This window comes from Oncorhynchus gorbuscha, linkage group LG21, assembly GCF_021184085.1.
Source record: "Oncorhynchus gorbuscha isolate QuinsamMale2020 ecotype Even-year linkage group LG21, OgorEven_v1.0, whole genome shotgun sequence".
Classification (NCBI taxonomy): Eukaryota; Metazoa; Chordata; class Actinopteri; order Salmoniformes; family Salmonidae; genus Oncorhynchus; species Oncorhynchus gorbuscha.
The window spans coordinates 15,046,009-15,061,361 of NC_060193.1; the positions used below are offsets into that span (position 1 = coordinate 15,046,009).

Below are 15,353 nucleotides of genomic sequence, written 5' to 3' on the forward strand. Positions count from 1 at the left end.
ATAATGTAGATAGCTGAGGTGCAGTAGATATGCACATGAACTCATTCATCTGAAAACGTAAATAAAAAAAGCACTTGTCACTCACCCTATCAGAACATCACAACAGTATACACAGGAAGACACAATGGATGAACAATTAATTACTAGCCGTTTGATCACTATATTATATCAACATCAGTGAGGGGAGAAACAACTGGTCAACACTTTGATTTGGCACCATCTTCCTTTTCTTGTGTGTGTGCTCACACTGGTGGCATACATAAAACCGGAGCACATATAGGACACACACTTCTTTCTCAGTGAACAGAGCTGGCCATCTGGTTTTGAAGTCTGCAACCAAGGGCTGTCCTTGAAGAACTTCTTGCCTTCTGTCACTATACGGTCATTGTTTCTCTTCTTAATCTCTGAAAGCACTGCAATTCTCTCATTTTCCAGACTCTGTGATTTCTCCTTTTGGATGCTGTAGACAGTAATTGACTTCTGCTTTTCTGGGCTTTTTCACATTCAACACTGGCAGATATTCGTCTTGGGCCTTGTTCTTTAGTGAATGTATCACCTCAGCACATCCCAGGCCTCTTAGGGTGAGGGGTCCTCTCAGGATCCCTCACCCTGTGTCCCCATCCTGCTTTCCTCACTGGAAACTTGGCACCTGAAACACTGTAGTGGGTTTGAAACAAAAACTCACGGGATAACAAATAGCTGAGCATGACTATCTGGCAACCTCAGAAGAACAGACAGGGTCAGTGAATCCATGTGCTTTTGGAACACTTCACATGTGATATTTCACATGGGGATTTTCAAGTGATGACAGTACCTTTCACATGTGGATTCAAATGAGTCAGAATAACTGATAACTAAAATAGCAGTGCTAAGTGCAACATAATGGCACCAGAGGGGATGGTCACCGTTTTACAGGCTCCTGTCCAATTGTCCATTTTGTGGGGGTGTTTTATGTACTGTTTTTAACTTGTTTTGTACATAATGTTTCCGCCATTGGTTCTAGTGACCGAAAAGTGCTTCTGGACATAAGAACAGCAATTACTTGCCTCAAACTGGATGAAGATTTGTTTTTTTCTTAATGAGTCGGCCGTGAAGACCATTAGGCCGGTAAACTAGGACATACGACAATCAATGCTGAAGCAGGAAACAGAGCGGGGAACCAGACATATATAGGGAAGGTAATGACAGAGGTGATGGAGTCCAGGTGAGTCCAATAATCACTGATGCGTGTGACGGGGGAAGGCAGGTGTGCGTAATGATGGTGGCAGGCGTGTCCAATGCTAGGTGCCTGGCGCCCTCGAGCGCCAGGGGGGAAAGCGGGAGCAGGCGTGACAATACGAGTATCTAGTTCTTTATTAACTGCTCAACACAGAATAGCCGCATGTGCACACGGCCTCAAATATTTTGGGAGAAAATACTTATATTTTATTCAGCTTTGTTCAATTGTATTGTCATAATAATGAGGAAACCAAGGCGCAAGCGTGATAAGCGTACATAAGTATTTTAATAAAGAGAGAAACCTGAACAAACCGTGAAGCTATATGACTAGTGCAAAAAGGCAATTAAACATAGAATAACAATGCACAAACTATCCAAGGAATATGGCTACCTAAATACGGTCCCCAATCAGAGACAAGGATGAACAGCTGCCTCTGATTGAGAACCAATCTAGGCAAACATAGACATGATAAACCCCATAAACATGCAAAAAACCCTAGACAATACAAAAACTACACAAACCACCCTTGTCACACCCTGACCTAACCAAATAATAAAGAAAACAAAGATAACTAAGGTCAGGGCGTGACATGTATACTTGATACTATAAAATAATATAAAATAATGCCACGGAATGATGAGCAAATTTTGCCTGCTAAATTAACTAGTGTATCCCACAGCCATTTGGCATAGCCATATCAGGACCTAACATAAAGACAACTCATAGTATGCTATCCTTTTCTTCTGAAATTAACTACATTTCTGCATATCATGCATCTTTAGACCTGTCTAAAATATATAATGGATTATTGTGAAGGTGTAGGCTATATTACATGGCTTTATGTCATGCCCTGGCCATAGAGAGGCTTTTATTCTCTATTTTGTTTAGGCCAGGGTGTGACTAGGGTGGGCATTCTATGTTCCTTTTTCTATGTTTTTGTATTTCTTTGTTTTTTGGCCAGGTGTGGTTCTCAATCAGGGACAGCTGTCTATCGTTGTCTCTGATTGGGAACCATACTTAGGTAGCTCTTGCCCACATGGGTTTTGTGGGTAGTTATTTTCTGTTCAGTGTGTTTTGCACCTGACGGAGCTGTTGCAGTTGTGTTCAGGTTAATAAATAACATGAACACACTGCACCTTGGTCCTCACCTTCTTCCACCAACAGCCACTTTATTCAACCTTTTAAAATGTCTTGTAGACTATATGTAAGCCAGGAGATGTAAAATGTGTTTATGTTAATTACCAGTCAATTACCGTGAGACCGACAATCACCGGCTGACAAAATGTTGTGACCGCCACGGCCCTAGTTATTACTGACTAAAGGTGTCTGACTTTAAAGTAAGCACACTGTCATGCGATGTAGAGTCGTTATGGAAGCGTTTTGACCAAAGGCGTCTCACTTCAGACAAAGTATTACAGGACACATAAAGTGTCAATAAATAGCATAGTTTTTCTGCTGATTTCTGAAGGTTGTCATGGTTCACAGGTTACTGTAGGGTGTGAGTGGTATTTAGATGGGTAGTTGGATCTGCCAAGCTTGTGTGTGTGTGTCAGAGCCAATATGGTTTGGAGGAGTCCAACCTGAGACTACCTAGCCACCAGGTATTCCTCTTCTGTTCCCAGGCTGGAGACCAGGGCTTGATTACAAACTGCTACGATGGCGGCAACATTTTTTGGTCTGATCTTTCAGCGGGAAGAGGGTGAATGTGTCAAAGATCTGACTGGGTCCAGCACCACACGGTATGGCTCGTTATATTGTTGTTTGTGTACTGAGGAACATGTAACTTGGTTCCAGAAGAATGCCAGGTTGACATGTGTTGTCATGGATCTTGCCCTGGTAGTAGAATTGAGCGATTGCCACTGGATGGGCCAGCTGCAAAGTCAAAATTGGCTTAATTGTAAAAATATCCTGAAAACGAAAATGTGCTTTCTGGTCTTAATCTAAGGTTAGGATTAAAACCGAATTTTATGACTTTGTGGCTGTGCCATTTAGTGACCACTCTGATGAACTGCCTCAAGTACATAAGTCATCCCAATAAAGGCCAACCTACGTGTGTTTGTGTGCGTGTGTGTTTGCGCTCTCTGTGTGTGTGTATGTGTTTGCGCTCTCTGTGTGTGTGTATGTGTTTGCGCTCTATGCTGTGTTTCTCTCTGTGTGTGTGTGTGTTTGCGCTCTCTGTGTGTGTGTATGTGTTTACGCTCTATGCTGTGTTTCTCTCTGTGTGTGTGTGTGTTTGCGCTCTATGCTGTGTGTGTGTGATCCTTCTGACTCATAAAGAATGTGTTGTCCCTTTCTCTTGCTCCAGAATGCATAATGTAGGAGAGGTGCCAAGGCTTTGGGATGTCTTGACATGAGAGAGGCCTTGGATTGAAGCAGCTCAAACAGGCTCCAAGTCAGGCACCAAGATGCCCAGAACAGTTCCCTTTTACAGTTTAAGGACGCAACACTTTATTACATACACTACCTAAAACATGCAAGGAGACATGCATGGAGGCTGTCTTTGCAACATGTGTGCTGTTATCTCTGAGACAGACATAGTCTCATCTAGGGTGCAACTTATAAGCACTTAGTATTAGCCATATACAGAATCCCAGTTTGACCAACTTTGGACAAACAACATTCCATTGATTTCGGACATTAATTAATTCATGTTCATTCATCATTTATGAAGGAAATAAGTATGGTATGTAAAAAGAGAGATGGGTCATTAATGTAACCCAAGATCAAGATAAGATTATGGAAATTCTATCCCCAGAACCACAGCAAGAGCCATCATCAGACCAAAGCAATATGAACCACATAGATATGGTAATGCAATAATAATAATATATATAGTAGTATTGTAATAATATATAGTGGTATTGTAATAATATATTGTAGTATTGTAATAATATATAGTGGTAATGTAATAATATATAGTGGTAATGTTATAATATATAGTGGTATTGTAATAATATATAGAGGTCATGTTATAATATATAGTGCTATTGTAATAATATATAGTGATATTGTAATAATATATAGTGGTAATGTCATAATATATAGTGGTATTGTAATAATATATAGTGGTATTGTAATAATATATAGTGGTAATGTAATAATATATAGTGGTAATGTCATAATATATAGTGGTATTGTAATAATATATAGTGGTATTGTAATAATATATAGTGGTAATGTTATAACATATAGTGGTATTGTAATAATATATAGAGGTCATGTTATAATATATAGTGCTATTGTAATAATATATACTGGTATTGTGATAATATATAGTGGTAATGTCATAATATATAGTGGTAATGTCATAATAGATAGTGGTAATGTCATAATATATAGTGGTAATGTCATAATATATAGTGGTAATGTCATAATATATAGTGGTAATGTCATAATAGATAGTGGTAATGTCATAATATATAGTGGTAATGTCATAATAGATAGTGGTAATGTCATAATATATAGTGGTAATGTCATAATATATAGTGGTAATGTCATAATATATATTGGTAATGTCACAATATAGTGACGTTGCCATTCTGCCCTTGAGCAGCTAATCCCCCAACAAAATACCTCCTCCTCGGGAAGCGATGACACGGACGTTGATTAAGGCAGCCCCCTGCACCTCTCTGATCCAGAGGGGTTGGGTTAAATGTGGAAAACACATTTCAGGTGAATCCGTTCAGTTGTGCAGCTGACTAGGTCTCCCCCTTTCCTCTCCCAGATTCCCCAGCGGTTGGCTGTGGAGGAGCAACACAATACCTCTGACGCTCTAAGCATGCCATAACCCAACTGATCCCCTAGTCACATGCACTGGGAGGTGGCATCCAATGTCTTGGAGAAAGAAGCCTTGGGATTCGAGGAGCTCGAACAGGCTCCAAGCTTAGAACATTCCCCTTTTTACGGTTCCAGGTTCTTGACCTTCTCTGCTTCAAGTGTAATACACAGTACAAACTACAGAGAAATGAATACAAACACAGAGCAATTATTTGAGAAAACAAGTCAGGAAATAATGAATGATGAGAAATGGGAAAACAAAGAGAATATGGGAGAATGACAAGATGCAGTCAGTGTAGGTCATTGTAAGACACATCTCCATCAACTAACATAACCAGAAAGGTATTGCATGGTGAAATTGGGGACATACTGCTTGCAACTCTGAATCGAAAAATGAAATGGAAATTGTTATTATTAGTCCCTACCGTGGGACAACTTTGAGGGATGAGAACATGGACCAGAAACAGAGACAATTACTTATGGTTTACTGTGAGGTCTGATCTGTATGACTTCAGGGGTTTATATATAGCAGCGTGTCTGGTTGAGTGGGGGTTTATAAATGGTTCTGTCAAACAGGAGTTAGAACACACAAGAAGGGGGAAGGGAAGGAGGAGACAACGTAGATACCTGACCCTGTAGAGAGTGGGGAAGAGAAAACTGCACTAAGATCACACACAGTCAGTCAGATAGCGAAGGCTGAGAGCTTTTTTTAGTGTGGCTACACATTTGTGTAGTGTTTTTATAAAAATAGAAATAAATGATATAATAGTAAGCTGTATGTGTAGGGAGGCAGTGTTGGACATTTGTTGAGATAAAGACTGTTGCTGTTGGAAACGATGGCTTTATCTGGACCATGCTTCCAGAGGGGTTTGGAGGCTCTATGGAGGCAAGATGAAGAATTTAGGGGGGATAAGCACAATATAGATCGAGATGGAGAAGAGTGTGCAGGAGAAGTGAAAGAAAAGGATTGTGGGGATCAGGTGAACACAGAAGAAGAAGATAAAGATGATGAAGCATTTAGAAGGGAGGAAAACAGTCAAATACATCTAAAGAGGGAGACAACTGAAGAAGAGGAGGATGAGCTTCAAGAAGTGAAAAAAGAGTGGACAGCTGTTGGGGGGCAGAAAGGTGGAATAGAGGATGTGGATTCAATAAGGGTATATGGCAGAGACTCATATACAAGAGACATGTTCCAAACCCTGCAGCAGCTCAGGGACTCCTCTCTCCTCACTGACCTGACTCTGAGCACTGAGGATGGGCAGCGTCTCCACGCGCACTCCCCTATCCTGGCTGCTGTGAGCACCCTTGTCTACCAGAGACTGCAAGAGAGGGATGAGGAGAACGAGAGGAGAGATGTTGACATGTATATACAGACAGAGATATCCATCAGTCTGGGTCCTGAGGTGGGGCTTGTGGGGCTGGCAGGGGTGCTGGAGTTTGCCTACACTGGGGCCTTAGCAGTTCTTAACAGACACACGCTGGCCCAGATACAGGCTGCAGCTACAACACTAGGGGTCCCCAGAGTTCTACAACTCTGCAGTGAAGAGGAGGAGAAGATGAAGAAGGGAGTAGAGATGAGGGCAGAAGAGAAGAAGATCTCTGCTGAAAAACAGATGAAGGTCAGTCTTCAGTCCATCAGACAATTGTGGACAAAGAGAGTGGGCTGTGATGTAGAGCTGCAGGTTGGTGGGGCATCATTTCATGGTGAGTAGACTGAAGTCAATATACATCACGACTATGTACTGTAGAATGATACAGGAGACTATTTATTTATGGGGGCTCATCCTGGATCGAACTAAATAACCCCTAATGATGGTAATTATGTTGTTTTTGAGCATATGATGTTAAATATGATGTTAAAGGCCCAATGCAGCCCGTTTAAAATAAATGCTCAATATCAAATTGTTTCTGGTAACAATTAAGAACCTAACTGTAATTGATTTAAATGGTGAACAAGAAACAAAAGTATCTTCTTAGCAAAGAGCAATATCTCAAACAAGAATTTAGCTAGTCTGAGTAGGATGGGGAAGACAGAAAATGAGCTGTTATTGACAGAGAGGTTTGAACTCACTTTCATATTGGTGTATTACCTCATTTGCCACCTGGTGATGTCACCAGGCAGGTCAAAACCCCAACACACCAAAACAGACAGAAATGTCAGGCAGTCTTTTCAAACCGCTCCTACACTAAAATTGCATTATCATATTTTCACAATTTCACAGTATAAATCCAACCTCATAGTGTGGAATTATACACTGAGCGTACAAAACGTTAGGAACTATTTCCATGACATAGATTGACCAGGTGAATCCAAGGGAAAACTAGGATCCCTTAATGATGTCACATAAATTCACTTCAATCAGTGTAGATGAAGGGGAGGAGACACGTTAAATAAGGATTTTTAAGCCTTGAGATAAATGAGACATGGATTGTCATTGTGGCAGGGTAGCCTAGTGGTAAGAGCATTGGACTAGCAACCGGAAGGTTGCAAGTTCAAACCCCCGAGCTGACAAGGTACAAAGCTGTTGTTCTGCCCTTGAACAGGCATTTAACCCACTGTTCCTAGGCTGTCATTGAAAATAAGAATTTGTTCTTAACTGATTTGCCTAGTTAAATAAAGGTTTAAAAAAAATTGTGCCAATCAGAGGGTGAATGGGAAAGACAAAATATTTAAGTGCCTTTAAATGGGGTATGGTAGTAGGCAGAGGTGTTGACTTGAGCCACATGACTTGGACTCGAGTCAGAAATATGATGACTGCAAATTGACATTGACTTTAACACCAATGACTCGTGACTTGACTTGACTTGGACTTGAGCCTCTTGACTCGACCTGACTTGATACCCTCCCCAAGCCCAAATATAAAACATTATGCTATTAAAAAAGTGTGCAGCGCATCAACTCTTCATTTAACCGATTACATTTTGAATCGGACAGCAGCCAATCAAATTGTGCCAACTGAGAAAAAGTTGTGCGTGGCAGTGCAGAGGAACGTCGGCGGGTGAATTCAGATGGAGCCCATGGAAAGATGACACCCCAAATTATTATTTTTGGATATGAAGACACAATACATTTTAGCAAAGGTGTCAGCTAGAGATGACGTGCAGGAGCATGCCGGGATTTGTAGTCTTGCATGATGTCTACTTTTATGCTAATTATAATTTTTGAATCTGAGAGTAAATCAAGCTGAATATATTGATAAAAGTCACCTTGTACGAGGGACATTTACAAGCCAGGGTAAGCCTACACAAAACACAGCCCTTATTTTTAAGAGTTTCTAAAATCCACTATGAGAAAAATGAACGGCAAAAGTAAGGATTGGAAACATTTCCCTGTTTGACCGCTAGGTTTTATGGGTATTATGACACCTCCACTCTTGGGCTCTATTCTCCCGCTAGAATGTAAGATAGGCTATGTATCTTCTAGTGATCTATTCAGGGCACAACTTTCACTGGGGACTGGGGGTATATGCCCCCCCCCCCACATTCTGAAGTTGCATTTTTGTCTCCCCCAGTTTTACCATTGGAATGTGATACAAACGTGGCAACGGTGTGCTTTAGGACCATGCGGACACATTCAAGAGGTCAAGTAGGCTGTTTGGAGTTTTTATCCGACCGGATGAATAAAATAATAATCATGTCCCCCCCACTTCTAATTCCAAAGTTGCGCCCCTGGATCTATCTAAGTGAGCGACAGGGAAATCCTGCTGGTTTGTCAGTCTGCTGTTTGTCCCGCCTCTCGGTACCTGTATTATTTTTGGGCTCTGTGGTTGGCTGTGCGTTGTGGTTGGCTGCTGTCACATTTATTATGTAATGTAAGTGGTAACGATGATTTGAAATCTACTCATGTGTTGTTTTGTGGAACATTAATTTATTTGATTTTGCGTGTTTCATAGGCCTATATAGCCAGCCACGGAGTCGGGCACATATGTAATTTACTGTACTTCGATTGACGACCAAACAGCTTGTGTTGATTAGTTTATAAAAGGTGTCGACCTGACTAAATAAATGGTATTGCATTGGGACAAGTAAACAAAATACCTTGTTTGTATTTTCCTAGTATTCTAAGCCCATGTCGAGACTTAGCACTGACCGCTAAAGTGACTTGTCAGTGTAGCCTAGTGATGGGTAGTGTTGTTTGGAATTAAGGACTCTGTCTGAACAAATATTTTAGGTGACTGGGACCGATCACATTGGTGGCAGACTTTCATTTGGCTCCCTAATTTGCATACTGGTAGGCTACTACTGCTTTTTGGCGATAATCTGCAGATAACCCAGCTAGCAATGAGGAATCGGCCCAGAAGCGGCCCTCTGGGCCCTCAGGGGCCGGAACTGATTGAATCGGCCCGGAATCGGGTGTCGGACTCGGCCCGGAATCAAAATGAATGACTACCCAAAATCGGCCGAAGTCCATCAGGCCGTTTCCGTCTACCAGAATTCGACCGAATTTGCCTGCATCTTACCGGACCCCCCCCCCCCCCCCCCAGAAGCGGCCCGATGCAAATGTAAATAAAGGTATACAACAAAAAAATATATATATATATTTATATTTTCCACCTTTAACCAGGTAAGCTAGTGGAGAACAAGTTCTCATTTACAACTGCCACCTGGCCAAGATAAAGCAAAGCAGTGCGACACAAACAACAACACAAAGTTACACATGGAATAAACAAGTGTACCGTCAATAACACAATAGATAAAAATAAAGTCTATATACAGTGTGTGCAAATGGTATGAGGAGGTAAGGCAATAAATATGCCATAGTAGCAAGTAATCACTGGAGTGATAGATGAGCAGATGATGATGAGCAGATGATGGTGTGTAAGTAGTGATACTGGTGTGAAAAAGAGAATCAAAGTAAATAAAAACAATATGGGGATGAGGTAGGTAGATTGGGTGGGCTATTTACAGATGAACTGTGTACAGCTGCAGTGATCGGTTAGCTGCTCAGATAGCTGATCTATGATCTGATCTGATAGCTGATCTATGATTTTTAAAGTTATTGAGGGAAATGTAAGTCTCCAGCTTCAGCAATTTTTGCAATTTGTTCCAGTCACTGGCAGCAGAGAACTGGAAGGAAAGGCGGCCAAAGGAGGTGTTGGCTTTGGGGATGACCAGTGAGATATACCTGCTGGAGCGCGTGTTATCGTGACCAGTAAGCAGAGATAAGATGGAGCTTTAACTAACATAGACTTATAGATGACCTGGAGCCAGTGGGTCTGGCGACAAATATGTAGCGCGGGCCAGCCGACGAGAGCATACAGGTCGCAGTGGGAGGTGGTATAATGCACTTTGGCAACAAAACGGATGGCACTGTGATAGACTACATCCAATTTGCTGAGTAGAGTATTAGAAGCTATTTTGTAGATGACATCGCCGAAGTCAAGGATCGGTAGGATAGTCAGTTTTACTAGGGTATGTTTGGCGGCGTGAGTGAAGGAGGCTTTGTTGCTAAATAGAAAGCTGCTTCTAGATTTGATTATGGATTGGAGATGTTTGATATGAGTCTGGAAGGAGAATTTACAGTCTAGCCAGTCACCTCGGTATTTGTAGTTGTCCACATTTTCTAGGTCATACTGCCGAAGGCTGCCTTGTCTCGGGCCACATTATGTCGGCGGAGTCTGACTCTCAGCCGAGTCTGACTCTCTGCCTGAATCGGCCCAGTACCACTGTGCTAGCTGGGAAATGATGATAAAACATTTGCAGAAGATGTCAAATCATTACTACAGGAACAATAGGTAGCGGAGAGAGAGCCTCGTTCTGTTCCAAAATAGGATAAAAGAAAACAGATTGAAGATTATAAAAGCTAATGTCATGACACTTATATGGTTTTATTAAAGGTATTGATATATGCCTACTGGTTTGATTAAAGGTATTGATATATGCCTACTGGTTTGATTAAAGGTATTGATATATGCCTACTGGTTTGATTAAAGTGTCGACAATGGAGTGAGTAGTCAACTGCTGCTTTCTGTGTAGCAAAGTCCATGCTTAACACCTGCTTCATTACTCAATCACACCTGTAGGTCTAGTCATGTTCACCTAACTTTGTATTAAAGTGTGGATGCACAATCTCAACAGGGAATCCATGTTTAACCTTTAAAACATTTTTTAAACCTAAATAAACTACATTGAAAAGGTAGACTAGATTTAGTTTACGCCACAATAAATGTAATTAAAAAGGGCTGACTAGACTCGTTTTTCTGACTAGATTACTAATCTACCGCTTTACCTCAAACTCCCACCCACAGTGATTGATTGACAGGTTTGAAACCCTACCAACTCTGTGAGCCAAAGTCATCCTGCCCCCTCGCCTGACAATCCCTCCCAGTGATTGATTGACAGGTTTGAAACCCTACCAACTCTGTGAGCCAAAGTCATCCTGCCCCCTCGCCTGACAATCCCTCCCACAGTGATTGATTGACAGGTTTGAAACCCTACCAACTCTGTGAGCCAAAGTCATCCTGCCCCCTCGCCTGACAATCCCTCCCACAGTGATTGATTGATAGGGCAAACTATTAATTAAAAATAAAAGTGGTAATTCATATCTTACAGTAAATATGACTTACATCTCAAGAGAAGAAAGGTTTCATGTACTTAGAAAGTATTCCTGATCATATAGGTCAAGGCTTAGACGTTATCCAAAACAAGTAACAACCCACTGAATTCATACATTTTCAGGATTTTTTATTGCAAAGTCATTTTATTGCAGTCATTGTAAAGTTATTAAAGTATTCAAAATGTAGCTGTGTATTTTGGATGGAATCAAGGCATTAGAATGTACCAGAGGCCACCAAAATAGAGCTCGTGCTGCAAAACTATTAGGGACTATCACCCGTACTTTTCTATTTGGCTGGCTACTCCATATACTTACAGAAAACACTGTCAATAAGAATAATAGGCTGATATATGAATATTATTAGTATATTAATATATAACAACATAATAATAATCTGATTTTATAATGAGAACAATTTAAATGAAATGTTAATTGTATATTTGTTTTGTTTATTGTTGGGGACTCGTTTGGGATCAAAACAAATGGTAAGATTATGCCTTTTGTCTTATATCTGAATTCATAAGAGTCATCATTAACCAGATGTGGAAGTAGTCTATATGAGCTACCTGATGGTAACAACAATATTCAATTTCCTCTTCTTTCTCCTGACTCAAGTCCACAGAGTGCTCTTGTCTGCCAGTAGTGACTACTTCAGGGGAATGTTCACCAGCGGGATGAAGGAATCCCAGCAGGCCTGTGTGGCTCTTCCCTTCCTGGAGGCCTCAGAGCTGGAGGCCTTGATTGGCTACTCCTACAGCGGGTCCCTCCCCCTCAGCTGGGGGTGTGTCTTTGAGATCACCTGCATTGCCTTCCAGCTCCAGTTCCAGCCCGCCCTCTTGCTGTGCCTCGACTTCCTGAAACAAGAAATGGACGCCCACTCCTGCCTGGATGTGGCGTCTTTCGCTGAGGCTTATGGCATAACGGAACTCCTTGAAGAGGCCAACGACTTTGTCCTGAGACACTTCCAAAATGTGGCAGCCACGCCTAAATTCCAGGACCTGCCAGTCAAGAAGCTTAGAAAATACCTGAAAAGCAACTCCCTCTTTGTGCCCTCTGAGCTTGTGGTCTTCAAGGCAGTGGTGGTCTGGATCGAGGCCTGTCCCAGCGAAAGGCTTAAACTCACCAAAGAGCTGATGAAGAACGTCCACTTTCCTCTCATGACATTCAAGGAGTTCGGTGAAGTTAAAACCGCAAAACTGTGGACTGAATGCAACATAAAACGTCTCTATCAGACTATGCTGGAGGACTTTCGCTCTTATCACGTTGCATCTGAGACCCTGTGCAGGGTCTACCTACCAAAGGACAGCCTAGTCTTGGTGGGTGGAGACCAGATCTCTGCCGACTTTATCCGGCGAACCCCTAGTCGAGAACTGTGGTTTGGGAACTCTCTGAGGAACTACACAGGCGTTGTGAAGACAGTTGAGTGGAGGTTGCTGGGAGAGATGCCAAATCCACCAAGGTTAAGTCATGAGTTGGCTGTTGTCGCAGGGAAGTTGTACGTGCTTGGGGGACAGAGTTATAAAGGCATGCTTGGCGTTCTAAACTCGGTCTACAGGTGAGATAAGAACTTTTGGGTTTGTATCTGCTAAGTAATGAGTCCTTTAGGTATGAATATTTTTGACATATTTATGTTTTTACATTATTTTCTTCCTTCACCTCTCATTCTTTGTGTTCTTTCAGATATGATCCGCTTCAGAACCGCTGGGAGAGATTGGCCAACTTGCAGGAGAAAAGGTGTCATTTTTCTGTGGTTGTTCTGGATGAGATGATATATGCCATTGGAGGGTACATTGATCCAGAAACGAACCTGGATAGTGTGGAGCGCTACTGTCCAAATACAGATTCCTGGAGGTAAGGTTTTTCTTTGGGAGGAATGGTTTGTAAGTCGCTCTGGATAAGAGCGTCTGCTAAATGACTTAAATGTAAATGTAAATGTAACACAGAATCACTTGCAGTAATTACTGGTTCCATTGGAAATGGTATGTAACTTAAGTAAAACTTTGTTTCTTTGTTGCTATCTTTACCAAATGTGGCCTTCCCTGTTAGCTTTGCCAAACCCTTGGATATGACCTTGAGTTGCCATGCTGCCACACTGTTGGATGGAGAGGTCTTCATCTCAGGGGGGTTCGACTGCAAGTACCACTGTCTGGTGTCCATGTTCCTGTACCATCCTGAGAGAGGAACTACCTACCTGGCAGAGATGAGCCAACCTCGAGCCCATCACTGCATGGAGACTTTAAACAACCATCTTTATGTGGCCGGAGGAGTCACTGTTGATGAAAACATGATGTCTATTGACCAGCTGGCCTGTGAGGTCTACGACCCTGTTAGTGACTCCTGGAGCACCCTCACACCCCTGGCCGTCTCCCATGTTGGAGCAGCCTCTGTGGTTCTGGAGGGGAAGATCTATGTGCTGGGAGGATACTGTCAAGAGGACTACAGGGAGACCAGACTGGTGCATCGCTATGATCCCACCATCCAACTATGGCAGAATATCGGCGAGATACCCGGACCTAACACTGACATAAGAGCCTGTTTGCTCCACCTGCCCAAACACTTGAGACAATGAAACATCACTATACATCCCATAACACCACACTAAATAATATTCCATTACATGACCCACACCTTACTCCACCAGTATTCTTAACTTAAAGTACACCAGTATTCCTAACTTCAGTAACTTAAACATGTTTATTTCTCTCCATGTGCAGGCTATAAGTGAATTACTAACAAAACAGGAAGGGTATTACAATTTCAGGGTGGCTTCATGTCCTCCTGGGAAATGAGAAACTGGGAAGTCATACCTCTGACATGAATGTGTTCACTTGACTTTGAACTGGGACAAATTATTCTACCAATAAGATTTTAGCTAGCTTGATAAACTAGCTAAAATTGCTAATAATAAAGTTAGCTAACTTGCTTAACATTGACATATATTAAACTAGCTACATTTGCCAACATTTGTCCAAAATCGTTTGACATAAAACATAACTTTTCTTTCCTTGCATTTATAGCAGTGTAAATTGTTATTATATCATATATTAAGCATTAAACAGTTAAATTAGCCATTTAACTCGAACCCTGTAAAAACCCTAGATCTAGCAGTCAGACAGTTTTTGTGTTAAGATATCAGAAACGCGGGGTACCTATGTAACATTTCGGTGTCTCCTTATGTTACTGGGTGGAAACCGTTTTCATGGGCACACAAATCCAAAATGATGTATGCGATTCCAAAATTGAATGCTTCTAACGAAAGAGTCACCTTAACTTGATACTTAAAACCTAAATTGATACTGTCATTAACATGGTTCTTCAATAATTAAGCATTGTACTTGGTGTCATGTTTGTCATTTATTATCATGTCTTGTCCCTGTGCTCCCCATTCTGTTCGTTTCCCTCTGCTGGTCTTATTGGGTTCTTTCCCTCTTTCTATCCCTCTCTCTCCCCCTCCCCCTCTCACTCTCTCGCTCTCTCTTCTCTCTATCGTTCCGTTCCTGCTCCCAGCTGTTCCTATTCCCCTAATCATCATTTAGTCTTCCCACACCTGTTCCCGATCCTTTCCCCTGATTAGAGTCCCTATTTATTCCTTTGTGTTCCGTTCCTGTCCCGTCGGTTCCTTGTTTTGTATTCACCATGCTGTGATTGTGTTTCGCCCTGTCCTGTCGTGTTTTTTGCCTTCATCAGATGCTGCGTGTGAGCAGGTGTCTCTGTCTACTACGGCCTGCGCCTGATGCGACCTGCAGTCTGTGGCCGCTTCTCTTGTAATTCCCTCTACAGACTAGAGGATTTCTGTTATTC

General features: G+C 41.8%; 1 protein-coding gene across 1 annotated transcript; it reads left to right on the forward strand.

The window, feature by feature from the left end:
• Positions 1 to 5,611: 5,611 nt before the first annotated feature.
• On the forward strand, positions 5,612 to 14,885 carry LOC124008529 (kelch-like protein 33). The gene is made up of 4 exons (XM_046319864.1): positions 5,612 to 6,700; positions 12,168 to 13,107; positions 13,233 to 13,403; positions 13,599 to 14,885. The coding sequence occupies exons 1-4, from the start codon at positions 5,833 to 5,835 to the stop codon at positions 14,119 to 14,121; spliced, it is 2,502 nt and encodes an 833-aa protein (XP_046175820.1). The 5' UTR covers positions 5,612 to 5,832; the 3' UTR covers positions 14,122 to 14,885.
• Positions 14,886 to 15,353: the final 468 nt, after the last annotated feature.

What these genes read in the sequence shown, in the direction of transcription:
- LOC124008529 (XM_046319864.1), top strand. Translation starts at nt 5,833, where the DNA reads ATGGCTTTATCTGGACCATGCTTCCAGAGGGGTTTGGAGGCTCTATGG. An exon ending in TGGTGGGGCATCATTTCATG is followed by an intron (nt 6,701 to 12,167) that starts GTGAGTAGACTG and finishes TCCTGACTCAAG; the next exon opens with TCCACAGAGTGCTCTTGTCT. An exon ending in CCAAATACAGATTCCTGGAG is followed by an intron (nt 13,404 to 13,598) that starts GTAAGGTTTTTC and finishes CTTCCCTGTTAG; the next exon opens with CTTTGCCAAACCCTTGGATA.